The sequence below is a fragment of the Xiphophorus maculatus genome, chromosome 16 (assembly GCF_002775205.1).
Source record: "Xiphophorus maculatus strain JP 163 A chromosome 16, X_maculatus-5.0-male, whole genome shotgun sequence".
Lineage (NCBI taxonomy): Eukaryota > Metazoa > Chordata > Actinopteri > Cyprinodontiformes > Poeciliidae > Xiphophorus > Xiphophorus maculatus.
Window position 1 is genome coordinate 4,466,007 of NC_036458.1, and position 26,927 is coordinate 4,492,933.

The 26,927-nt window shown below is 35.6% G+C and overlaps 2 protein-coding genes across 3 annotated transcripts; one reads left to right on the forward strand and one right to left on the reverse strand.

Annotated features, from left to right (window-relative positions):
• The first annotated feature begins 83 nt into the window (after nucleotides 1–83).
• LOC102234161 (myosin regulatory light chain 2, skeletal muscle isoform-like) lies at nucleotides 84–5,228 on the forward strand. Of its 2 annotated transcripts, XM_023349641.1 has the most exons (8): nucleotides 84–202; nucleotides 332–445; nucleotides 1,229–1,327; nucleotides 3,168–3,243; nucleotides 3,339–3,443; nucleotides 3,536–3,614; nucleotides 3,701–3,749; nucleotides 4,498–5,228. In XM_023349641.1, exons 1-8 carry the CDS (start codon nucleotides 107–109, stop codon nucleotides 4,597–4,599), a joined length of 720 nt encoding a protein of 239 aa, XP_023205409.1. In that variant the 5' UTR covers nucleotides 84–106; the 3' UTR covers nucleotides 4,600–5,228. The 2 variants fall into 2 exon arrangements, with proteins under 2 accessions (XP_023205409.1, XP_023205408.1); XM_023349640.1 differs by having other exon boundaries at nucleotides 84–445.
• A 5,747-nt stretch (nucleotides 5,229–10,975) lies between these two features.
• Nucleotides 10,976–26,532, reverse strand: tbc1d10b (TBC1 domain family member 10B). Its single transcript, XM_023348461.1, has 10 exons — nucleotides 26,114–26,532; nucleotides 21,561–22,375; nucleotides 18,555–18,654; nucleotides 18,355–18,462; nucleotides 16,722–16,828; nucleotides 16,415–16,529; nucleotides 15,727–15,792; nucleotides 15,463–15,652; nucleotides 14,509–14,663; nucleotides 10,976–12,557 (listed from the first exon to the last, which is right to left on the reverse strand). Exons 2-10 carry the CDS (start codon nucleotides 22,355–22,357, stop codon nucleotides 11,745–11,747), a joined length of 2,451 nt encoding a protein of 816 aa, XP_023204229.1. The 5' UTR covers nucleotides 22,358–22,375; nucleotides 26,114–26,532; the 3' UTR covers nucleotides 10,976–11,744.
• Nucleotides 26,533–26,927: the final 395 nt, after the last annotated feature.

The window sequence follows — 26,927 nt, forward strand, 5'->3', positions numbered from 1 at the left end:
GCAAGCCGAGCCAAAAATTGCGTCCGTGTATAAAATATAGAATCGTACGCGCATCGCAGGCCAAAAATAAAACCATAGGGTAGACGAGACATCTTCCTGCAAGCAGATGAAGCCGGGAGGAGGGACAGCGATCCAGCTGAGCATCTATGTTCTGAATATCCTTATTAGTCCACGTGGGAGTGCAAAGTCCCGCAGCTATCAGGTTTGCTTAATTCCAAGACTCCTGCGTCTATTTTTGATCTCCTGTAAGGTGATAGCTGTTCCGCCATTCTGTCTCCTTAGCTTCTCTCCTCTCTCTCTCTCTTCTTTATATCTCCATCCAAACTTGAAGCGGAGGCTAAAGATAGACGATGAGGAATCGTATAAAAGCCCCCGGGAATATCCGTGCAACGCGGCTTCACACTTTCTGTTCTTACTTGATCTCCCAAACCTCCACCTCAAGATGGTGAGTAGCAGCGTTCCTGCTCCTCTGTGCTCTTCTGAAGGAAATATCTGGATAAAAATTCAGCCAAAACTTTGGATTTTACTCTGATTTTTTCTTTATTTGAAGGATTTATTTATTTATTTTTTATCCGTTTAGGGGTCACTGCAGTTTGGTGATGTTCTTATCTGACGATAAAATCACTTATTTTTACCTTTTAGTGGCATATGGAGCAAAGCTAGATGCTAATTGACAAAAATCCACTTAATGTTTATTCATTTCTCTAAAGAATTCGGATTTGGAGAAGAATTTAGATCTTCACTGCAAAACCACAAAATGTTTTAAAGTATTTTTGTCTAGTTTCTACTTGAAATAAGACGAAACTAACTTTTCAGAAAGAAGTAGAGCTTATTTTAAGTCTAATTTTAAGTCAGTAATATTGATGAAAAATGACTAGTTATAAGTGGAATGAAGTGGAACAAGATATTTTTATAACTAGTACTTTTTCATCAATGTTAACAAATAATTTACTTAAAACAAGATCTTGTATTTTGCTAAAACGTTACTTATGCTAGTTTATTTCAAATGTGTTAAAACGTTTGATCCAGAAACTACACAAGAATAATGTTTTAGATTTTGTGACTTCAAGTGCAGTTTCTGATGCAATCATTGTGTGTTGCACATCATTAATGGCTGTTAAATAAAAAATAGCTCGTGCATATGTCCTGTTTTCATTTTAAAGACCTTTAGAGGAACTTTTTGCAGATGCTAGCATGTTAAAGAACCTGCTGTGCGTTTCCAATCCAGGCACCAAAGAAGGCTAAGAGGAGGGCAGCAGCAGGAGACGGAGGCTCCTCCAACGTGTTCTCCATGTTTGAGCAGAGCCAGATTCAGGAGTACAAAGAGGTGAGATTCAAATCAATCACAATCTGATTACTCCAAAAAAACTCAATTACTGAGTGATAAATGAAATGATTCCTAATTAAAATTAGCTTTAGCTGCTTTTGGATGGCAGCAGCTGCCTCCTCCGCTCCCCTGACAGTTCAGTAAGCAGCTGAATGCGATTAGAGACTTTGACGGCATTTCAGGCGCTCCATATCTTGCTCAACCTTTGACCTCCTGCTCAGCTGTTATTCAAGCATCTCATAGCTCTTTGTTACAGCAAACACGCCAACACAACAGAAGCAAAAAAAAGGGAGAACTTTAGCATTAAATTAAGTGAGTGTAGAAAAACGCAGGTGTTAAAAGTCAAAGAGATTGGATTTTAGGTGGGTTGGCTGTGAGCAGATTGGATGACGATTTCCTGAATAGAAAACATGCCGTCTGCGACAAACGATACCGGCTTCTTGAGTGGCACTTAGTGGAGGAACGGTGCGATGATTGCAGCAATCTTAGCGCGTTCCGCAGATGGAAAGCATCTGCAGGTATCAGCACATAAACGGCCTGTGGGTAAAACGGGAAGGGGAAGAAATAGCAAAGCGAGTCTGGAGGGTTGAGGAAAAGGTTGGCGACTGAGTTCGAGTGTCTTAAATTACACTGGCACATCGTAGAGCGGATCGGACAGCTGGGCCCGGATGATACGTTCCCAAAAAAGACCAGGGAGGCCAGAGGGCGGATCAGCCACCCTGTCCCCGAAACCCCAAAGGCCAAATCTGACATTTTGGAAAAACCACTTCACAGCTGAAACCTAAACTCTGCAAAAACCCAATATATTACCAAGTCAAATTTCTAGTGCAAATACACTTTTAATAAGACAAAACTAACTCAGAAATCTCAGAGTTTTTTCTAGAAAGTTGTGGAGATTAATTACAAAAATTCTGGCTTTTCTTTTTCATGAGTTTTTGATTTTTGGAGCTCGGAAATTTCCTTGTTTTTTTCTAAACAGTTTCTGATATTAACATTAAAATTTCTGGGGGTAAATTTTACATTTCTGGAGATCAAAAATTTTCCAGTTTTATTTCTAGAAAGATTTAAAAAAAAAACTTCATAGAAAAAATAAATATTAATTACAATTAACATAAATTTTAATATTAAAATTTATGAGGGTTTTTTTGTATTTTCAGGTTTTGGAGCTCAGACATTTTCTTGTTTTTTTTCTGGCCTGTCAGTGTCGGTGGACAGTCATTTTTTGACAGTTTTGAACTTTTCCTGTACTCTGCACTGCAAAAACACCAAATCTTACCAAGTATTTTTTATCTATTTTCTAGTTAAAGTATCTCAATAAACCTAAAATAAGACAAAACTAACTTATAAGTAACTTTTCAACAAGATATAGCAGCTTGTTTTAAGTAAATAATTCCTTAGTATTGATGAAAAAGTAGTAGTTCCATTGCCAGATTATTTCACTTGGCATTATCGTTACCTAGCAACCCCAGCCAGGCCCAACCTGTAACCTAGCAACCCAGTTCTAGTTCCACTGAGTGAAATAATCTGTCAGTAGAAATAGAACTTTCTCCTCAATGTTAAATAATTGATTTAAAACAAGCTGCCATTTCTCACTGATAAGTTACTTGTAATCTAGTTTTGTCTTATTTTAAGCGAACTACGATATTTATACTAGATATTAGACCAAAAATACTTGGTAAGATTTTGTGTTTTTGCATTGTGGACTCTGTTTCTCTAACTCTAAAGGTATTTGGCTGGAGATACCAGTGGAAAGCTGTCGTCTGTTTCTGTATAACATTTATTTCAACATGTCAAAATGTGAAGACAGTTCCCCAGTGACAAACCGTTCTCCGTTTCTCAGGCCTTCACAATCATTGACCAGAACAGAGACGGCATCATCAGCAAAGATGACCTGAGGGACGTCCTGGCCTCAATGGGTGAGCTCTTCCTGCAACCCGCTCTGTCCGCCTGGCGCCCGCGTCGCTTCCTTTTCCCGACCTCTTGTGTTGATTTCCGGTTCTGCTCCATTAAGGTCAACTCAACGTGAAGAATGAGGAGCTGGAGGCCATGGTCAAGGAGGCCAGCGGCCCCATCAACTTCACCGTCTTCCTCACCATGTTCGGCGAGAAGCTGAAGGGTGGGTGCCGCTTTACTTACACAACAAACATTGAGTTGGAGTTAGCATTAGTTAGCATTAGCAGACCTAACTAAACCGTCTTTTTGTATTAGGTGCTGATCCCGAGGACGTTATTCTCTCTGCCTTCAAAGTCCTGGACCCTGAGGGTACCGGAACCATCAAGAAGGAATTGTAAGAACTCGGATTTCCTTGTTTTTAATCCACCTGATGGACAGTGAAAATATTTCCTTTTAATCCTTTGAATGTTTTCCCTCCAGCCTCCAGGAGCTCCTGACCACTCAGTGCGACAGGTTCTCCCCAGAAGATGTAAGAGTTCAGCCTGTTCAGCTGTTTTGGTTGTTCAAAGGATAAATTTATGAGTTTAAACGTTTCTGAGATTACTCTAAAAATTTCTGTTTTTTTCTCAACCATTGTAAATTTCCAAGTTTTTTTTTCTAGCAGATCTTTTAACCTTTCAAACTCAGTGAGTTTTTTCTTGAAAATTTCTCAGATCAATCAATGTCTTTTTCTTGAAAATTTTAAACTTGTATAGCTCATACATTTCCACGTTTTTCTTTCCTCAAATTTCTGAGATGAATTTTTGACTTTTCAAACAGGAATTTTCTGAGATCAATCTCAAACATTTTTCTTGAAAATTTTTGACTCTGGAGCTCAAATTTTCTCTTGTTTGTTTCTCACAAATTTACCATTTTGGAGTTCAGAAATTTTGGAGGTTTTTTGTAGAAGGTTTCTGAGCTTCATCTCAAAATGTCAGAGATTTTTTTCTCGAATTTTTGAGTTTTTTGGCGGAAATTTACTTTTTTTTGTTTTCTATCTACAGAGGCCCTAAATACGCCATAGTACATTATCTAAGAATAATTTTGCGCAAAAAGAAAAAGAATGTTTTGTATCGCCTATAGAGCGATTGTAACTTTAAAAACTTTGCTTAAAAAACAAAAGTCTGTCAGATTGATTAACTTTATTGGCTCTTTTGTTTATCCAAGCGTCTGAAAAGCATAATTTATTCTAATTTCACAGGAGTTTTATTAACGACTCAATTAATTTCCCCCTGCAGGTTAAGAACATGTGGGCCGCCTTCCCCCCAGATGTGGCCGGCAACGTAGACTACAAGAACATCTGCTACGTCATCACACACGGAGAGGAGAAGGAGGAGTAAAGAGAGAGACGAAGACGAGAAAGACAGTCATCCCTCTGCTTTCTGCCTTCCTCTTTCCTCCTCTTCCTCCCTGCTCACCTCTCTGTGTAAACCCACAAGCTCAACCAATCACACCAAGAGACTCGGTTGACGCCTGTGGGAAGTCTATGTTTGCTTATGGGGAATAGGGATGATTTTTTTTTTCCAATAAAATTATCCTGTGACATTTCCAACATCAAGATTCACTCGAACCACCTCTCTTTGTTTTGTTTCTTGTCTGCCTTTCCCTCGGTATCTGAGAGGAAAACGGGTTAATTGGTTCTCGCTCCAATGCGTGAGAACGTCCATTTTGGCTGCAAGCAGCAGAGAGGAAGTGAGAGAACTTTCTGACTAAACTGGAAAAGCATCCTTAAAGCGATGCCGGTTTTCCTGCCGTGAAAATAAAACAAAAACAATCAGCTGAAGGAATGGGGAGAATGGGACGAAAGAAAACATTAACGTCTTCGCTCTCTTTCCCTCCACTCCTTCGCGCTTCCATGAAATCATCTTCTTCTTTTCCATAAGCTGTCTAAGATCCAGTGACCTTCAATGCCTTTCCTCTGTAATGAATAAAGGGACAAAATGTGAATAAAAACCATTTTGCTTTTTTACAGTGTGTGCTTGTTCAGTGGCTCTGTAGGGAACAATATTATAGTTTTTTTTTATAATAATCCAAAAGCCTAACATTTACAGTTATTAAAATAATTTAGCATTTTTCTCTAAAACAGGAGCTATACTCTTTCTGTGCGTCACTGGAAATCTATAAATAATATTTTCCTGGTAAGGATTGAGATATTTATTTTAAAAAACAACTAAACACAAGCTAAAAATTGCAACATTTATCGTTATTAATCCAAATTATAGCTATTTTAAAAGTATTTTTTATACATCTTAATACATGAGCTGAAAATAATTATTTCTAAAAATATCTTCCATAATAACTTTGGCAAAATTATAATAAATGGTTTTAAATATAAATATAATAACAGGTTTTTTGTTCTTTTACAAAAGATGCACATTATCAGAATAATATCAATAATACTTTTTAGTTTATCATAATTTTTTACAAATACAAACTAATACAAGAAAATGCATCCATCCTTTTTTTCAGCAAAAGTTTTGTTTTCTTTACTTTAATACCTAAAATAGAAATAAAGTTGTTATTCTTCACAAATTCTCTGCAGTAAATATATCAATAATTTACCGTATTTTCTGGACTACAAGTCGCATTTATTTTAAAATTGTAAAACGTGAGGGAAACCTCGTCTATACTGATGAGAAGTAATGCTTAATCCTTGGTTCATGTCCGTAGGTATGAATTAACATTTAATGCTTCTGTCAAAAAATGTATTATGAAGACAAAAAAAATAAAGAAAATAAAAATAAAAACATAAGTTGCAGCAGAAGCTAAACTATGAAAAAAAACTGACAGTCTGGAAAATACGGTAATTAACCTGAACTGAGGGCAAAAACGGTAAAGGTTGCAGAAAATTAAATAAATTTCACTTTAACTGTCAGCTTTATATATTATATGAACACAAAATAATTGGGAAGCTTTTAGCCTTTAGCTAAACCTTTTGTTATGTCGGCAAAAATCGCAGCATCAAAATTAAATAAATAAATTAAATAAAGCAAATAAAGATGTCCAATATTTTTTTTTTGTAGGAAGGGATGCTATCCAAAACTTAAAAAGAATTTTGCATTTTTGCCATTAAAAAAAAAGAATCCAGTTTTCAAATTCTTTTGGACTCGATTGAACAAATTTATTCTCAGAATAAGAACAGGATTTGGGTCACTTTCTTTCAAAATGCTTTAGTCGTGTTTTATAAAGAAAATAAAAACTGATCTGGATTCAACAAAGTCAGCTTTTCAGTACAAGTTTCTGGATTATGAAAGCTTGATCACCAGAGATGGTTGGCATTGCTAACTGAGTGATGGCCGATCAGATGAGAAACAAACCATAAAAAATATGTATAAATCGCAAATTTACCAATATTATCACCGTTTCAAGATTTTGTAATATTGGACAGCCGTATTAAAATATCTTTAACTAAATAACTGACTAAATAACCAAGAAATCCATCCCATAATGTGTTTAATTTGTAGGCTCAACTAAAATAAAAATTATTTGGCGTTATAAAGCAAAAATCAAGTTAATTTCAGTAAAGGTAAAAGAGTTTGATGTATGCTGCAATGCTCCACTTATGAAAGGAAATCAATCAAGATTCTCCTTAAAATTTGACTTTTTGTAGCTCAAAAAAAGACATTTAATTTCAATCCGATTCCTCATCAACAGACCATTTTCTAAATTAAGGATGAAACAAAATCACACACACACCCTGATGACTTAATATATTACAGTTTATTACTCATCACAACTGTCATTATCGTCATTATAAATACATCAGTTGTCAATCTGAAGGAATGAATTTATTTAGCTATGATTTCATTTCACTTTCGCCACAGAGAGAGAGAGAGAGATGTAAACTTAAAAGACACAAAAAGACGTAACGGCATTGAGAGAAACACTAAGTACTTGCATCAGTGGAGTTATTCCCAACGAAGCAGCTTCATCGTTAAAGCAGAAATGACAGACGAGGATCGACTTTATTGTTTTAATTTATCCTCAGTATTGCAGAGCCAAGTGCTGAACCTAGAAATAGTGTCAGATTCACTTTCATGACATCGCCCTCTCAGCAAATCGATGGTTAGTGACGAGGATTTGCTCACGAAACATCTGAAAGTGTGCAGAAAACACACCGACTGAAGCACAAAAATCTTTTTTTCAGCCGATTTAATTGTGTGCTGCTGCTGCACACATCAACAGTCGTGATGGAAGAAGGTTTGCATAGACGTGGTTTGTTACGTTACACTGATCTATGATGAAACATGAGAGATATGAAGGTAAATGACATCAAAGTCAGGACATAAACAATGAATCTGGAGGAGATGTTACGTACAACGACTAAATAACTGCTAAACAGTTAGAGACTTGATGTTTGTTCTTAGCCATCAAATGGTTTCACACAAACTATTCGGCACTATTTTACAAAGCCATAATATGGCCACGGTAGACAAAAGAAAAATTCCACCAAAAAACAAAAATTCATAGATTAATCGCAAAAAAAAATCTTGGAAAATTATGAGTTTGAAAATTTGCGAGAATTTATTTATTTAAATGAATCAAAGATTTAAAAAAAAGCTCCAAGTGAAAAGTTTGCAATAAAAATTCTGAGATTAATCTAAAAAATTTTCTAAAAAAAAAAGTTTGAAAAGTAAAAAAAAAAAAAAAAAAAAAGGAAACTTTTGGAAATTTTCCAAGTTGAAATGTCTAAAATTTTCACATTTTGAAACAGAAATTTCCAAGTCCTTTCAAAAAAACTTTTTTGAGATTAATCTGAAAATGTTAGTTTTTCTTGCAAATGTTTTGATTTTCAAACTCAGAATTTCCAAGTTTTTTCTTGCGAATTCTTAAAATTGATCTCAAAATTTATTAATTTGTTTCTTGTAAATATTTTACTTGAGATCAAAAATTTTCTCTTTTTTTTTCCAAAGAAAATTACAGAGATCAAGATCAAAGTTTCTGAATTTTTCAGTGGACATTTACTCTTTTTTTTTCTACCTACAATGGCCCTGATTCGCCGTATTGTTATTCTCAACAGGTTCAGTGCCGTTTGACATATGCATAAAGATTACAGTACGAAACACTGAGTGTAAATAGATTAGAGCGTTAGATTTAAAACACACAAAGATATTGTCCTTGTTAAACCACCGTTAGGCGTTTCACTCAGTACAAAGAGCTTTCCTCGTGAATCCATCGACTCAGTTTGTCCTCGCTTCTTTCTTTTTAACTCTTTTCATATAATACTGTATGTCACTGAAAATAATTCAACCAAACCGACAATGAGTAAACTCAAAAGCAAAAGAAATGCATCAAGTTTGATGTGCAAAAAGTCCATCGTTCCAGTCCAACAGGTGTCTCTTCCTCTTAGAAAAATATTCAGATGAAAATAATAATTCATAATATACTATATTTGATTAAATTAACCTCCTTTATACATAAATACACCCGAATTAGACGTTAATGCTACATTGGCACACCCTGGTACTTTGCAGTAGGTCCTTAAGGAAGTGATTTCAACAGATGAGTGAATAACTTCAATGGTGCAAGTGCAAAAAAAACAAAATCCTTCATTGTTTAAGACTTTAAAATCACAGTCTCACTGGTTAATGAGCTCAAGTTGTGAAATATTGAAATTTAATTGGATAAAATGTACAATTTGTTCATTTGGATTGAAATGAATAGTATCTCTCTTTGCCCAACAAGTGCAAAAAAACACTTTCCTTTTTTAATATGAACAGAATTTCTCACAGACAGGAAACACCATAACAATGTTTCCTCTTTCCTTCAGTCTGTTTTGCAGTGCTGCTCCAAAGTTTGGCCTATTATGAATTCATTCTTTTAACTTAAAAACAAGATTTAGGTGCACAAATTTGAACTTCTTCTAAATGTTCTCCAAACTACAAAGAGCTGCAGAGAAATATTTGACATTTCTTCTTGGCATAAATGGCAGAACTCAACTGAACCGATTGGTTTTACGCCACAAACGCCAATTTAACCGGCTTTATCCCCTCAAAAAGGCTTCTGTGTGGATCATAAACTGACAGCAACACCAAAGTTTCACCCAGAGTTTCCAGTTTAAATGGATCATGATGCGAATAGCAACACTGAATATGCTGGATCATCAGCGCCACTCAGTAAAGATTGAGCGTTTCTGTCATGATAACCATTATGCTAGGAAGAGTCAATATTGCACTTCTTTATCTGTCAAGCACAGTGGTGGAAGCATTACGCTGTGGGCCACCAATGGTACTGATGGACAGACTAACCAAAAATAATAACCAGTTTCAAATTTATTTATTTCACCTTAAAACAACAGCTGGAACAAACAATCAAAACTGGTTTTCAAGTGATTAAATCAGGCAAGTGATTTAAAATTAAAACTATTCTTAAAATTAGAGTCGGTTCAATAAATCAATTTTAGTTTATCAAGATTTTGGAAAGTTTAGGAAAATCTGGATGGGTTTTTCTCCACTGACCCACTTCTTGTGTTTCCATAGCAACGAGTGATGTCAACAGGTCCAAGGCGGCCATCTTGTTTCATAAGCGTATTTTACAGCTTCTATTTATTTGGACGTTGAATTCAGGTCAACTTTATGACGGAAAGTTAGAGCCAGATAAAGACTCTTTTTTTTAATTACAAGTATAAAATTAGTCAAAATAATATGAGAATAAAGTTATAGTATTACCAGAATAAAGTCGTAATTAGGAGAATAAACTCATACTTTTATACGATGAAAAGAAACAAAAAATGTAAGTGTTATATCCTGATAACTGGAGAGGATTTTTCCCTCATTAAAACAACTTTTTTCTCGTAATTCTAAGACATTTTTCTGGTAAAAATGTGTCTTTTTCAGGGAATGTTATGACTTTATTAATGTAAATAAACAAAAGTTCTCGTAGCCTGGCCTTAATACTCACAGAATTAATACTCACAGAAGGGATGACTGAAATAAGTCACTTTTATTATAATACTTTGTCATTTGTAATTTCTGTTTCAGAACATTTTTTATTAAATTTGGATCTGACATGAAAATATTCAGGCGTAATTTTGCCAAAAGGCATAAATAAATCATATCTTCTGTGAAAATTTAGAAGAAAATAAAGTATTTAATTTTAGAGGTGTTTCCCATAAGTTAATTTTAATCAAGTTCTCAAATTTGTGCACCTAAGTTTGATTTTTAAAACCTCTGTTTCCATTATTCCCCCTGAAAAACAAGCAAACGAAAGTTTGGGAGCGGCTCGGTGTTCGCCATCAGACGACATAAATAAAGTAACGGGTTTGGGAAGAACCACAGCGAGAGTTCAACACTAGTTTGAAATTACATTTAAAAAAAAGAAAAATGAAAGAAAAAATCGAGCTGTCGGAGTCCACAACACATTTCACTAATCTACTAAGGCACACACACACTCACACACATTTACAAAGACAATAAATACATCCTCAACATCATAAAAAGCAATTTTGTCTTCAGTGCCTACGTTTGAGATGTTTTATCCCCCGTAATCCAGTGAAACACAACGTACGGAGTGTTAATCCTGTGAGCTGCAGCTAGATTTTAATTTAAATTAATTTAACACACTATGGCACCGCTTCTAAAGACTTCCTCGTGTTTCTGTAAGAACTGACATAGACAAAAAAAAGATAAAATAAATGTTTCTCAGCAAAAAAAAAAAAAAAAATTAATCAGATTCACGCACTGCAAACACACAAAATCTTACCAAGTATTTTTTGTCTTTTTTCTAGACCAAATATCTCAGTACCCTTGAAATGAGACAAAACTAAGTTAAAAATAACTTTTCACCAAGATAAAGGAGCTTTGGAGTGTTTTACCAAGACAAAAGGATGAGGACTAAGTCGTAATAACACAAGAATAAAGTCGTAATAACACAAGAACAAAGTCATAATAACACGAGAATAAAGTTGTATGAAAATAAAATCGTAGAATTACGAGAATAAATTCCTAATTTTACAAGCATAAAGTCGGAATAACATAATAAAGCTGTAATAATACGAGACTAAAGTTGTAATATTGTGACTTTATCCTTGTATCATTACGACTGTTATCATTTTAGGACTTTATGCTAATTTTTGTTATTATTTTCTTAGTGTCTGCCTAATATTTCAATGTTATAAGTGAAATAATATAAAAAAAATTCTCCTATTTCTTGCTGAAAAGTAACTTGTAAGCTAGTTTTGTTGTATTTCAAATGTACTTAGATATTTGCACTAAAGTTTAGACTAAGGATCGTTCGTAATACTTTGTGTTTTTGCAGTGCAGCCTGTGCTCCAGTTGTGTTGTTGGGGGCAGAAAAGCATTGAGAGGTAATCCGCCCCTCCAGGTGCTATTAAAACCATAATCCAGTCTTCATCATCTTCATCTCCATCAGTCTCTCAAATATATAAAGTCTCAGAAATGACACAGGAAGTCACCGCCTCTTAAATTAATCAGGTTTTTCTGTCCGTTTTTCCCTTCTTTTGTTTTTAAAACTATTGTGGGAAAAACTAGGCTGAATCTTTCGCCGCGGCCGTCGCTCCGTTCTCCTCCGCCCCTTTGTCCTTTTTCTTTCCTGCTTTCTTCTTCTCCTTTTCCTTCTTCGCTTTCTCCTTTTCAACTTTCTCTTTCTCTTTCTTCTCCTTCAGCTTTTTCTTCTCATCTTCCTTTTCCTTCTTCTTGTCTTCTTTGCTTTTCTTCTTCTTCTTTCCTTCGTCCTCTCCGGACACAGATGGGGTTGCTTCTTTTGGTGGTTGCGGTTGCGGCAGCGGCGGCGGCAGCGGTTGCAGCGGCGCGTTGTTGGCTGTCGGCGATGGGATTGTGGGAGTGATCTGCTCTGAAACGATCCTTGGCGACAGCGTGTTCGGCGGAGACGGCTGGATTTGTGCTGAGCTGCTCTCCGCGGCTAAAGGGCTCTGGACGTGTGGCGATGACGCCTTCGGAGCCGCGCCCGGAGGAACTGGCGGCTTCTGGCCTGACGATGAGGCAACAGGCGACTGACTCTCCGCCCCAGAAGGACCCGAGAAGGAGATTTTTTTAGGCTGGGAGAAGAAGGGAGCCCTGGATTTCCGGAAACCGGGCAGGGAGAGGAGGCTGGACGAGGCACGCAGCGGCCCCGGCGGCGGCGCAGAGCTGCCCAGGAAGGAAAAACTGCCGCCTGAGCTGATGGACGACGCCCGGCGCTTATACTCAAAGATGGCTCTGGTGCCGTGGAGCCGGCGGCCCGGTTTGTGGGTCAGCTCACCTCTGGACTCCTTCCACTTCCTCACCTGGACGCTGCACTCCTTCTCGATGAGCGCCTCGGTCACCGGCAGCATTATGATCTGAGCACAGACAGAGGAAGTGAGGCGTTTGAGACGAGGTGCCGTCTGGAAAATGAGTCATTATGCAAGTCTGTGTGCCTAAAAATAAGAAAACAGAACCAAAAATCCTACCAAGTAGACGAGTTTCTAGTGCAAATATCTTATTTATGACCATTATGACAGGAATTAAGGATGCAAATAGCCAGTTATTAGATTAAAATAAGTAGCAAGTTCTAGTTCCACTTATTTTACTTAAATAAATACAAATATTATCACCTTGTACAGTGAAGAAGGAAATTAACACAAATATAATGTTATTTTTCTTTGCTTTCTCCTGCGTTACAATTACCATTATTAGTAGATTATTATTGTTATTTCTGGTTGTTCTTAATTGTATTTCTCCTTATATAGAACAGAATCTATAAGGTGTACATTGGCAAGGAGTTGATAATTATTCTCCCTGGTTGTTATTCACAATTATTATTATAATGAGTTAATATATTTTTTGTCAAGCTATGAGAATTTGTAATAATTTTGTTTATGTGAAATAATTTATTTGTTGGTTCTTTTTCACAGCATATTTAACAGGCATATGAATATCAAAGTTTTAGTTATATATTTCTGATAATTATTGAGTTGATAAGTAATATATTTTATTAAACTGGGCCAAGGGACATAGGATTAAATAAGTGTTTACTTCTTCCTGCTCCTTTTCAAACAGAAATGTCGTAGTAAACTAATTATTTTGTTCTTGGTTATGTACGCACATATTTCCTCTTGGCCTACTGACTGCTTGTTTTCTTGTTTTTGAAAACGTGTTTAAAATAAATACGTAAAATGAAAATGAAATGAACTTCTTAAATAGGTCTTGTTCTAAGTGAAGTAATCTGCCCCTGGAACTAGAATTTGGTTGCTAGGTGACGGCCTGGGCTTGGCGAGGGTTGCTAGGTAACGACGCAGTGCCAGTTGAAAGTGACATAAGTGAAATAATCTGCCAAAGGAACTAGTACTTTTACATCAATATAAAGAAGTATTTACTGAAAACACCTTTATCTTACTAAAAAGTTACTTTTAAGTTAATTTTGTCTTATTTCAAGTGTTAGAGAGACAGCAACAAATACCACACTGAAAACTAAGCAGCTTAAAAAAGGGGGAAACATTTTGTTTTTAAATAAAGAGCTATGATTATTTATACAATATTAGAAATTTATTAAAATATACAAACGAGGGCGTGCCGTGGTGGCGTAGCGGTTAGCGTGACCCGTATTTGGAGGCCTTGAGTCCTTGACGCGGGTTCGACTCCCGGACCCGACGACATTTGCCGCATGTCTTCCCCCCTCTCCTTCCCCGTTTCCTGTCAGCCTACTATCATATAAGGGACACTAGAGCCCACAAAAATACCCCCTGGAGGGGTAAAAAAAAAAAAAAAAAATATATATATATATATATATATATATATATATATATATATATATATATATATATATATAAATAAACGCACAAATACATTCTTCTTTGAATGAGTGAAAAATTAGATTAGCTCAAAATGCAATAACATAGCATTCATTAATGTTATTATTTTTTATGAATTAACCAAATAATAATAGCAGAAGGTGCTCTGTCTAATAGAAGATATTTTTTACAGTATTTTAATCTTGTGAAGCTAAAACTACCACTCGAGTTTTAGGGAGCACATATTTCCAGATAAAGGGTTTCTTCTTAACTTTAATTAAAAAAAAACATTAATAATCTTTGTACAGTTTTGACGCTCTGACAATGTTGCTCTTTCAGCAAATTGACTTTTTAAAGTTTGTATGCTCCAGTTAACTAATTACTAAATTAGTTGACGATTATTTCCATAACTGATTAATAGTTTCAGCCCTACACATGATATTTGCACCAGAAGCTACACTATAAGTACTTGGTAATATTTTGCTTTTGCGGTGTGTAAAGTTCAGACAGAACCGCTCACCTCCTGCACCAGCACGTCCTCCCGGATGGTGTCGGGTGAGATGTTCCTGAGCCGCTCCATGGTTTCGTACATTCCCTGCAGTTCCCGGAGTTTATCCACAGAGCCCAGCATCTGCTTCAGCAGCACCAAGCCCACGCGAAATATTATCTTCACTCCTACAAGCACAGATAAAAAAAAAAACACAAATTTCTCTCAAGATATGAGAAAGAAAAGTTAAATCTAGAGCAACGGTGCGAGGGCCATTTGTGGCTTATTTACTGCTCCGAGTACGTTGTTTTTTTTCAGCAGATTGCCTTTTTTTGATTCTCTACAGTTAACGATTAATCGGTTATTAAATTAGATGACGATTATTTCAATAATTGATTAATCTAGATTAATTTGAATAATCGTTTCAGTCAGGCTTGTCAGCTGCCTTTACATGTGTGAGGCTTACAGAAACCAAGTGAAGTGAAAATTACGCCACCTGAGGAATTGTGGGTAGAAAATAATTACAAGCAAGCTTTTTTTTTTCTTTCACCTATATTTTTGTACAACTTTGCGTAATTATCACTCTGAATATGTTTGTTTTTTAACCAGATAGCCTATTTTTTCCAAGTATGTATATTCCAGTTAACTATTAACCGATTACTAAATTAGTTGACCATTATTTAAATAATTGATTAATCTAGATTAATTTGATTAATCGTTTTATTCCTAAGTGGTTTGAGTTTTGTTTCTTATTGCAAAATTAAGATGAACTAAGCAAAACTGCACTTTTTTGTACAGTTTTAATTAGCTACCGCTCTGAATGTGTTTTTTTCACAGCAAATGGCCTATATTTTTGAGTCTGTATACTCCAGTTAACGATTAATCGATTACTAAATTAGTTGATGATTATTTCAATAGTCGATTAATTGCAATTAATCATTCCTGTCCTAAATTTAAGTGTGCAAAAGAGGTAAAAATGAGATGTACCTTCACAGAAAAACATGTCCCAGACCCGCAGCACAGAGGACCACGGTAAGGTGCGTGAGAATATGCACATGAACCACTCTGTCATGTAGAGGATCGGATCAATCTTGAATTTCTTAAGGTGGCGGTACGCCATCGGACACGTGCGCCGCAGGAGAGAGAAAAAGATCTCGCCGTCCAGCTGAATCGCTTCCTACCAAAAAGAAAGGGGAAGTTAACAATCCTGAGAATCGGAGAAAATAAAAACAGGTGGCTTCATTCGCTCACCAGGCCGGCGCTGTAGTAGCCAGGGAGATACTTCTCACAAATCTGGACCAGGCACCAGAAAGCTTGCTGCAAAACACAAAATTAAACATTATTTAAGTTTTCTGAAAGATACAGAAAACCTTTAAAGGTTACTACAATTCTCAACGAAACATTTAGATATTTTACATTTTCGGTTGCTATAAATAGTATTTCAACACTTTGGGTGCTTAACACTGTTATTGCTTTACAAATAAATCAAATCAACACAAATCTGCCATTTTTCACAAAAAAATGACATTTTTACATCAAAGTGAAAAACATCTACAAAATAATGTTAATTAAAGAAAATCTAACATAGTTAAACTAACATGCAAAGAAGTCACAAGATAAATCTCTAAACAATGTTCTCACTAAGCAATTTAAAAACCTAACAACATAAAACTACAGCTAAAATTTTATGACAAATCTAAGTTTGAGCTTTTTTACTTGTGCCAGTTTGTACAATAAAATAAAAAAAAAATAAAAAAAGTTTGTGGTTATGAGATGTAACTTTTTGTTAGGATGAAGTTAAATAAATCTGAATATTCTGATGTACATGTGGCATAACTTCACCGTAATTAAACCTCTATAAAACTTTTCATTAACTTTGTACAAGTTATTACAGAATTAGCATATTTCTTTCCTAATGAGATGATGGGGAAGCTCTAACCTCTGCAGGCATGTGCATGAGCAGCACTGCCGCCACGGGAGCCTGAGCCTGGCAGTAACCCTCATCAGGCCGGTACACCGTGTAGGCCTTCAGGATGCGGAATAAATCCTGTTGTCTGCCAAAACAAACACATTGAGAATGAAACTTTGTTCAAATACAAGCAGTTCTGAGGTTTTATGGTGAAAAATTTCTCTCTACTCTGGGAAAAAAAGCACTTTTTTTAATGTTTATGGACCATTTCTGCTTTAACCGCGTCGCCTTTGTGGAAAATGCTAAGCTACTTTTTCAATTAAAGTTGCATATTTACCCGTGTCCGCCGCGCGCAGCAAACATCTCGTGAAAAGGAAACTGCCGGTGAAGATCTTTCTCGATGATATCCAGCCATTTAGCCTCACCCGGTTCTCTCTCCAGCTCCTGCAGGGAAAAATAAACAAAAAAAAAACAAAACAAGAAATGTGTCATTTTATTCAGGGCTACAACTCAAGACTGTTTTAGTAATCAACTATTCTGACGATTAATCGGATAACAAAAATTGGCACATACTCCAGATTCTCCATTTAAGCTATTTTTTTAAAGAATATCAAAAATTCACAAAAATATAAATAACACAATTAAATTCCTTCTTTTAAATAAGAAAATAAACATTTTATTGCCAAAAATGCAACATAGCTTTCAGTGCAGCTAAATAAAAAACTTCTGTTGATTATTTTTTTTGGATTAAACAATTAACTGAATTCAAGGTTTTTTTTGGAACCAGGTGAAACTAAAACTATTTAAATTTTGGATAAAACATTTTTACAGACTAAGAATTATTTGTTTTAAGAGAAAATATATTCATTTTTATACAATTTTGGCTTAATTACTTTGCTGTTCTTTCAACAAATGGTCATTTTTTGAGTTTGCATATTCTAGTTAATTAATCGATAACTAAATTAGTTGACAATTGTTTTAAAAAATTGATTAATCGAATGAATCGTTTCATCCCTAATTTATTCTTCATAATCTTTTGAATCCATGTAAATCCTGGAAAATGCATTATGAGATTTTAGGCGAAGAAGTTCAAAAGATTTTTTATTTTATTTTTAATGATTGCTTTCTTGGAACAAAATAAGGAGTAAACCTTCAGACTGGGACAAAAAACAGAGCCGACAGAGAGGATTACTTGTTAAGAAGATTACATTTTGTTTGTGTCTGCAGCCATTTTGTACCTTTAGATTTAAAGCTCTCTACTCAGTCCAACGTTTAGTCACATATTGAAAAGAATCTATATTGATAGCAAGAAATCAAAAGCAAGGCTGCAGCTAAAGATTAATTTATCCACCTGACAATCGATTAAACGGATAAAAGATTTTTTGGCACATTCTGTCAATTTTTCATTTAAAAGTATTTTAATGTATTAGAAATACATTTTTGAAAATAACTAATTAAATTATTTTTTTATATAAGAAAATAAAAATGTTTTTTCCTAAAATGCAACAACATGGCGTTCCTTTAATGCACCTTAAAAGAAAATACTTGCGACATCAACATGTGAAAAGTGCAGCTCTTTCTGCTTGACATCAATACAGTGTATACATGTCAATCGATTAGTAATTGGATGGCAAAAGATTCTTAATAGGAGTTTTTTTTCCCACAGAATTTGAATCAATTGAAGCTAAAATTGTCACTTGGGGAGTTTTTGGTAGAATATATAAGGTTTTTATTTTATTTTTAATATTTTTTGTACAGCTTTGGCTTCATTACTGTTCTAAATGAGTCTGCATACTGCACTCAACGATTAATTGATTGTTGACAGTTATTTCAGTCATGGATTAATTATTTCATCGCTAAAGAAAAGGGTTTGATAATTAATTCTCCAAGGATTTAGAAGTTAAGAGTAAAAATCTAACATAAAAAGTTTAGATTTTAGGAATAAAAAAAAATTAAATGATTAATTTTACCTCAAACTTTCCAGGGTTTGCCTCCAGCAGCTCTTGGCTGTCGGACAGCAGCTGCCAGGCTTTAGATCTGAGGGAAGACGGGATTCCCTTCCTGCAGCGCAGCTTCACCTGAAATTCACACAAAGTTCACAATTTAAATGCATAAAAGGGTAAATTTTAAAATAAAATGTAAATCCTTTAGAAGAATTGCCGTTGTGTACCTTTTGGAAGCGATGTTTGACCCACTTGTCCCAGTGGCAGAACATGTCCAGCCATTTCATCTCCCTTTGTCTTGCAACTTCAACTCGAACGTCCTTTTCACTAAATAACAATAATAAAAAATATTTTACATAATATGACAAAAGGTCATAATTTTTTATTAAATTCTACACCTTTATTTTGTGCAGTGTTGATAATTGTCGCTTACCGCTGCTGAAAACTCAAAATTCAGAAAAAGGAGTAAATGTCTGGCAAAAAGATTTTATTTTCAGATTAATCTCAGAAATTTTCTAGGGAAAACATGGACATTTCTGAGCTCCAAAGTCAAAAACTTGTGAGAAAAAAAATCTTAAATTTTGATATTAATCTAGATAAACATTTAGAAATTTCTGAGCTTGAAAAGTCAGAAATTAGCTAGAAAAAACCCCTCACATTTTGAGGTTGAGCTAAGAAATTTTCTTGAAAATTTTAGAAATTTTCTAAGTTTGAAAAGTTAGTTATTTGCGATAAAAAAAACTATTTGTTAGATTAATTTCAGAAATTATTTTTTAGGAAAAACTTGGAAATTTCTCCATTTGAAAAGTCGGAAATTTGCTAGAAAAAAATCTGAAATTTTTAGATTAATTTCAGAAATTTTCTAGAAAAAAAACCGTTGAAATTTCTGAGATTGAAATGTCAAAAAATTCAGACTTCTGAAACACAAAAATCTGAGTTTTTTCTCAAAATTTTCTGAAATTAATCTCAAAATTTGTGAGTTTTTTGGCAGAAATCTACTTTATCTTTTTTGTCTGCAATAGCCAGAATTAAAAGAAACAAAGTAGCTAAAATTATTTAACTAAATGTGTGATAAATCTATTTATTATATGGTTAACTTAAAAATATTTAACTTTTTCTCCATTTTTAAATTTACTGAGATGTACCTGCAATAGTGGAAGTATTCAGTCACAAAGTAGCACAAGCAGAGCAGAAAATTACATCTAAAAGCCTAAATTATTTATCAGCGGAAGTGCAATTAGTCTGACAGATAAACAGAAGCCAGTCTGAGCAGAAAATAGGAAGAGAGATGATGGGTGTGTGTGTGTTGGGGTGTGTGTGTGTGTGATACCACAGAAACACACACAGTCAGAACAGACTGAGTCAGAAAAACGCTCTCAGCACTATTTGAGTCAAACCAGAGGAGAGATAAAGGACAGAGACACGTTTAGTGCCGCAGAAAGGAAAAGGAGCAAACACAAGACGATCTGATAAGTCTAATAAATGCATGGAATCAATAAAAAATTTACAGATTTTATTTATTAAGAAAAAACCTCACTCATGTAATAATTTTCCCATAATAACTACTTGTGCAAACAACCACTGCCATCAAAACACTAAAATCACAAAGCTGATTTTAGTGTTTTCTTGCTGTCCTGGTTCCCAGCTTTCAAAAAGTGTTTTCACACCTGATCGATTGGTGGACTTGGTTTAATTTGGGGAGGAAAACTGCAACATTTTAGGATTGAAACTGACGATTATGTGAGTCATGATTATTCTGACGATTCATTTAACCACTATTGCTTTTTTATACAATATTAGAAATACATTAAACAAATAAGTTCCTTCTATAAATACGAAAATTAATGTTTTATTGCCTGAAATGCAATAACATAGCATTCAACATGTGAAAATTTCAGATCCTTTCTGATAGACTTAACCTTAAAACAGCATAGAGCTGATCTGTTGATAATTTTTTTAAGATTAACTGATAGCAAAAGGTGCATTGAACGATTAATCAATAACTCAATTAGTTGATGACTAATCCGATTAATCGTTTCAGCCCTACTACATTTGTTACATTTTCAGCTGCTGCTGTTCTCTTTCACACTGCTGTGTCAAATAAGCCAAATGTTTTAACAAACCTGTTCCCCTCCTCGCCTGTGGGGGCGCCGCATTAAAACCTAAGGAAGGAAACGACACAAAAACCTCTGAAGACACTGAGCAACTTCCTTTTTCATGAAATGTAAACAAAAATGGAGTGGTATCAGATTTTGGCGGTTGTAGGATTTCTTTTTGTTGCCAATTCTCCCCCTACAGATAAACTCTCGTGTTTGTTTTGGTTGCATTTACCCAGAATGCCTTGCGTTGTAGTCAATGCCATTCAGTTTGGTTTTTTTGGTCCGAGTCAGAGTTCGATTTCGCTTTCACAACTCAGTTAACGAACCGGACTTTCTACGTAAACGGACTGGAGTTTAATTAAAGTGAACTAAGCAAAGCTGGGAGTATTCACAGGCATGGTTTTGGTTCAGTTGAAGGCGGTTGGAATGCAAACGTGAACGCTAAGCAGCCCAGAGACCACTCCAAGAGCAGAAAGTGGACTAAATCACAGGGCTTTCTGGGTAAATACAACCAAAACAAATGCGCTCGTGTAGCGCTAGCATGAGAAATGGCTCAGTCTTTTACTAAAGACAAAAGAGAAATCTTATGCCCTCTAAAACACTGACTTCTTTTAAATCTCAACTGAAAACCCACCTGTTTAGGATTGTATTTGAAACGTAATCAATTGCAAATTTAACCTGACTTAATGCTGTGTTTTGATTATTGATTCTATGTTGCATTGTGTTCCTGTGTTTGTAATGATGTAAAGCACTTTGAAATGCCTTGCTCCTGAAATGTGCTATACAAATAAAATTTGATTGATTGATAAAATCTGACGCTACTCCATTTTTGTTTACATTTTGTGAAGAAGTTGCGTGCTTTCATGTTGTTTTCTTCGGTGGATCTTGGTGCAGCGCCCCAACAGGTGAGGAGGGGAACAAGTATCTCAGTGAAAGTAAAATCTGAAACAGAACAGCTGAAAATGTAACAAATGGTTCAACAAACTGAACCAAGATTACCAAACTACCAGGTGTGAAAGTCTCTACGTCTAACCCTATTCTCCAAACTGTGATCTATCTGAACAAACAAAATATTTGATCATATGAGAAGCAGACGATCAAATATAAGGAAAGGGAGTGTTAATAATGACATACCCTCCGTCGCTGTACTGATTGCCACCCAGGAATCCGTACTTATCGGTGCGTCTCAAGGTGAGCCCGTTGATCTCAGAGTCTGAGCCCACAGAGCTCCCATCTTCTCCCAATCCGGACAGCGACTCCAGCGTTCCCGACATCAGGCTGGCCGAGTCCAGGTAGCTTAGTGTGTCCGGGGCCGGTTTTGGCTTGGGGTTAAATAGCGGGCCGGCTGGCTCTTGGATCACAGGCACAGTTGGGCTCGACGGCGCCTCTCTGGTGGACGTCGTTGGCAGTTCTTCAGCGACTGGATCCGGGTTTGGGGACGGCGGCGGCTCATTTTGAGGTTCTTGTGCTTGTTGTGGCGGCTGAGGTTTCTCCTCATCGTTAGTCGATGATGTTGTAGGGTTGAAATCTGCACTCGTTTGCGGCTGAGCGACGTCAACGACGGGGTTTGAGTTAGAGGAAACGTGGACGCTTGGGTACAGATTGGGACCGGGGTTTAAATCCGGAGATAACGGTTCCTGCGTGGTTTTTATCTGGGCTGCAGGTTGGGAAAAACCAGACTCTGTAACAGACTGGCCACCGGACGCCGTTTCCTGTTTCTTCCCTGCTGGCTCCTCCGTCTCAGGTTGAGCAGTCGAGGTCGAACCTCTTGAAAGTGCTGAAGAAGTGTTTCCAGTCAAAGCTTTGTCGTTGTAGAGGGAAGACTTCGGCAGAGGCAGCTCATTCACAGAGTCGGGGCAGCTGGAAGCTGGAGCGGCACTGGGGTCGCCCAGCGGAGGTGGAGAAGGAGGCAAAGTGGACAGCTCAGCCATGGCTCCAATCTCAGGTCTCTGGGACAAAATAAGAGAAAATAAATTACAAAAAACATACAAAATGGTTTGGCGATAAGTTGATTTAATCAATCAATCAAATTTTTGGTGTTTGAAGATTTAATTTTTGGAGAATCTGGATTCTTTTTCACCATTACACCCGTTGATTTATATATTTCAGCACGCCCAAGGCGGCCATCTTGTTTTTTTACAGATTTAATTTATCACCGTTTTGAATTCAAGTAAATTCTACAAAAAATATTGGGTCAAGCTACGTTTTTTTATGCAAAAAAAGTCATAATATTACAAAAACACATTCACAGCAATAAGAGAATAAAGTCATACGACAATAAAGTTGAAATAATAGACAAAAGTCTTAATATTACCAGAATAAAATGGTAATATTAGAATTTCAGCACAAAAATCAAGCAAATTTTATTTTACTGAAGCTTTTTTCACATTAAAACTAATTGCTCATAATTTGAAGATGTGCCTGTGGTAAAATTACGTCTTTATTGTGATAATATTCTCATAATTAAACCAAAATTCTTGTAATACTCCATCATACAACTCGCAAAAGGGCTGATTGAAATAAGACACTTTTTGAAAAAAAATTTAATTTCTCTCTTAGAAAAAAAAAGATTAAAATCAGATTCGGTATAAAAAATAATTAGATTTTATTTAGTTACAGTGGTTTAAATAAGTATAGAAACACCAAATAAATAAACAAATCTAGACTTTTTCTTCTTAATGTAACATTTTAAAAGGTTAACTGCATTAAAAAAATGTTGCTTTTCAGCAAGAATCACTTGAAACTATAGTACATGATGGTAATAAGCAATTAGAAATGAATAATTGAGTTGTTTTTCCATCTGGCTTCATTCAATAAGTGACTCATTTCTGGTTTAGATTCGCACTAAAATTACAACAAGCGAGTAGGCTGGACTTCCTGTTTTTCTTAAAACAATACCAACAAGCTGGTTGAGCCTCTTTAACAGCATGCATGGATTTTTAACCCAAGCCATGACTAAATCTGGAGTTTTTTCCAATAAGAAGTGTTGTGTAAAATGCAGTGACCAACTTCAAGTAGAAATTGAAATTCTAGGTAGTAGAAATTATGAAGTGTCAAACAAATTGTCCCAAAAATTATTGCAAAAAAAAAAAAATATTGTCATTTTGAGGCAATTTTGACCTCATGTCATAACAATAATAGATAAAAGATGAGAAAAAACTTTTAAAATGAAGTATGAAGTCTCTGTAACAAAAATTGCGTTTAAAAAAAATTATTCAGCTTAGACAGGGAAAACAGGCAAAAGGGGCAAGTAGTGTAAAATCAAAATGGCGGCTTTTCAGCAATATTAGTGGGAAATAACTAACAAATGTTTTCCAAATGGACATTAGTGTGCTCATTTTAAATTAATTTATCATGTGATTAATTAATTAATTTTGTTACATGAAGATATTAAGTGCTGACTTATATACAGAAAAGTTTTGTGAAAAACATTAACAGCAGAAGTACGAATACTTGCACAAGTTTAGCATTTTTATAAGAAATATTTTTCTTAGCATTTTCTTCACTGAAGAAATTTACATAAATTAAAGGTTTGTGGGTTTTTTCACATCTTAGAGTGAGATTATGCAACTTTAATACAGCTTTTAGTTTATTTGAAGGCATTTTATACATCTTTATTTGCTAACGAAAGCTACCTACACTAATTTACAAACAATAGAGGCTTTAAGCTGCATTTCCTTTTCTGCTAAACCAGCTGAATTTACGAGTTAAAAGGAACTTCTCATGGAAGTAGAATGAAAGCGTAAATAATCTCAAAAACAAAAGGAAATTCTAATTTATAATAACGCTAAGACAGAAAAATACCAACCAAAAATCTTGAGTAACAATGTTTGGTTAATTACGTTCATTTATTAATGTTAATTAAATGGGAAGGTTGACATAGCAGCAGAAAGAAGGTAAACTAGTTGTTTTTACATGTTTGACCAAAGCTTGTGAAGCTATTAGTACATTTAAATGTGTTTCCTGGTGCATAGATAACAAATAAATTTGTAATTCAGCACATCTATGCCTGTGTTTTAAAAAAAAGAAACATTTAAGTCAATTGAGTTGATTTTTTGTTTTCTATTGGTATCAGCCGATACCAAACCTCAGATATCAGAATCGGAAGTGAAAAAATGGATATTTAAATGTTTTGTTATTTGCATGTTTTCACTCTCAATATGAACTATTTTTAGTAGATTAAAAGAAGAAATCTTTCGTTGTCAGGCTGCTATTGGTAACTTGACACACACCTTAGGTCATGTGTTCAGCTTCACTCATTCTGGAAGAAAATTTTACATTTTTGGGGGGAAAAAATGGGATCCAGAACCTCTTATTGCCATCATCGGGGTCTCCGGTGCTTTGCAATCAGCCACTAAAATTGAGAAAATGGCTGTTTTGTTTGGTACGGCGATTGCTAAAAGGTTGATTTTGAAATTTTGCAAAAAGGAGTCTGTGCCCACGTTTGATTTGTGGTTGGGGGAGCTAGCAAATACTCTGCATCTGAAAAGACTGAGATATTACAATGAAGATAAAGTCAGTGTGTTTGAGAAAATATGGGACCCTGTACTAAAATTCCTTCAATGAAAAAGTGTCAATGACAGACCCGTCACTGCTTAATGCCTCGTATAACTCTCCTTTTTTTCATGCTTCTGGAGAGGTTTGGATCAATTTGTGGTGTTTTTATCATGTTGTCCTGACTGTGTAAGTGTTCTATGATGGGCCATTTTGTGCGGGAAAAGGATGGGTGGGAATTTGATCTGTTATGTTAATCTATGTATGTCCATTTGGAAAAATTGTATTAAAAAAGGAATCTTAAATCAAGTTTAATTTTATACTTATAAATAAGAAAAAAGGTTTATGGTTAAAGACACAGATATGTAAAGCTGTTAAAAACAGGTGGGAAGAGTATCCATAAATTGTATTTATAGTAAAAAGTCTACTCAAGAATTGAGTAACTGATGAAATTATCAATCATTTAATATTTAAAAATTACTTAATAAGACAGACCCAAATATAAAGTTAAGTGGAAATTTTGGTATTTTAAACACCAAAATGACAATAATTCATATAATTAACAAAAAACAAAACTAAAATTTTTCCAAATCAGTTTCTTTCAATAAGAAAAACTCATGAAACTCTAAAAGAACAGCAGGTGAGTGTCTGTGTCTGGTGAATTTTTGATTAAAACATGTTTGTTTATCATTCAGTGGGTAATAATTACAGGTAAATGTAACTAGTGACTACCCAACTCTGGTTAAAAACAATAGAGATACTAATATAGTAAGTTAGGTTCTTCATACTCAGATGCTTAAAAGAAAATGCAATAAATAAAGCTGCACAGTGGCTATAATTTATAGATGAACTGATATGAGAGCAGGCAACCTCAACAAAGAGTCCGGACCACCATAGTGATCCAGTACTTTGCTGAGAAAGCAGCTTCATAAATGTTGTGGTTGTCCCACGCAGCTAGCGGTAAGCGCCTCAGCAGCAGCAGCAGCAAATAGCAACGCCGTCTTTGTTGTCATATCCTCTCTAAAGGCCAGAGCGACTCAACTTCCCGATTCGGGGCTAATGGTTTACTAATAGCTGATAGTTAACACCCTCATTGCCTGACGAGGCCCTGAGCGAGCAGCGAGCAGCGTCCACGGCCTCGCCCTGCCCAGCGCCCCGGTCAGACGCAACTTCACCTCCGCCATTCAACTCACCAACAACCGGCGTGTCACTGCGGTCCGTCCGCCTGGATAGCCAGGGGGTTGCTGAGGCCACCTTTCCCCGCCACAGCTCCGGTTTCAGCAAAAACTATTGCGTTTGCAGAGAATACGAACAGGCCAGTCCCCGGATTGGAACCGCTACACGGGCAGAGCAGTAAGAGGAGCAACCGTCCGGCTAACTTAGCTTATATTAGCCTAATGTAGCTATTAGCATTACGGCTGTTAGTGTCCTGTTTCACTTAGCCTGGCTGGCTAAATGTCTCAGAAAGATTTGCGGAATTACTGCATGTACCCCCATTAAATAAAAGCGACCGGTTAGGTAAAACGTTTACATTCTGAATTAAAAAACACGCTATGTGTCATAAATTTATCCTGGCACAGCCGCAGGGTGCATCCATCCAACACGAACAGCATTTCCGTCTGACAGCTGCGTGCGGGTTCTGGTGAATGTAGACGGGCGCGCACACGAGATGTAGCCTCCCTTCCGTACACAACAACTTTGACCGCAACTGTCTATTGAAAGAACGTCAAATATAAGAATTTCCCCCGGTGTAATTGCTAAAAGTGATTCACTAACAATATGAGATATAATTTAATCCAAAAATTCAGTTAAATAAATAAAACAGCGGTTGCGCTTCTCTCAAATAATTTATATGGATTTTGACCACTAGATGGAGCTATTATCATATTATTAAGAAGCCCAAATCCATTGAAACGCTGTTGTGATAAACCAAAACACAAGTCCATACAAGAAAACCTTAACAATTTTCTTTTATTTATGTTAGTTTCAGGAGAGGATACAATTATC

Coding starts and splice junctions, on each gene's coding strand:
- LOC102234161 (XM_023349640.1), top strand. CDS start 107: ATGAAGCCGGGAGGAGGGACAGCGATCCAGCTGAGCATCTATGTTCTG. Junction 3,244..3,338: donor GGACGTCCTGGCCTCAATGG/GTGAGCTCTTCC, acceptor TGCTCCATTAAG/GTCAACTCAACGTGAAGAAT. Junction 3,750..4,497: donor ACAGGTTCTCCCCAGAAGAT/GTAAGAGTTCAG, acceptor TTCCCCCTGCAG/GTTAAGAACATGTGGGCCGC.
- tbc1d10b (XM_023348461.1), bottom strand. CDS start 22,357: ATGGCTGAGCTGTCCACTTTGCCTCCTTCTCCACCTCCGCTGGGCGAC. Junction 18,655..21,560: donor AATCAGTACAGCGACGGAGG/GTATGTCATTAT, acceptor ATTGTTATTTAG/TGAAAAGGACGTTCGAGTTG. Junction 15,653..15,726: donor GCTACTACAGCGCCGGCCTG/GTGAGCGAATGA, acceptor TCTTTTTGGTAG/GAAGCGATTCAGCTGGACGG.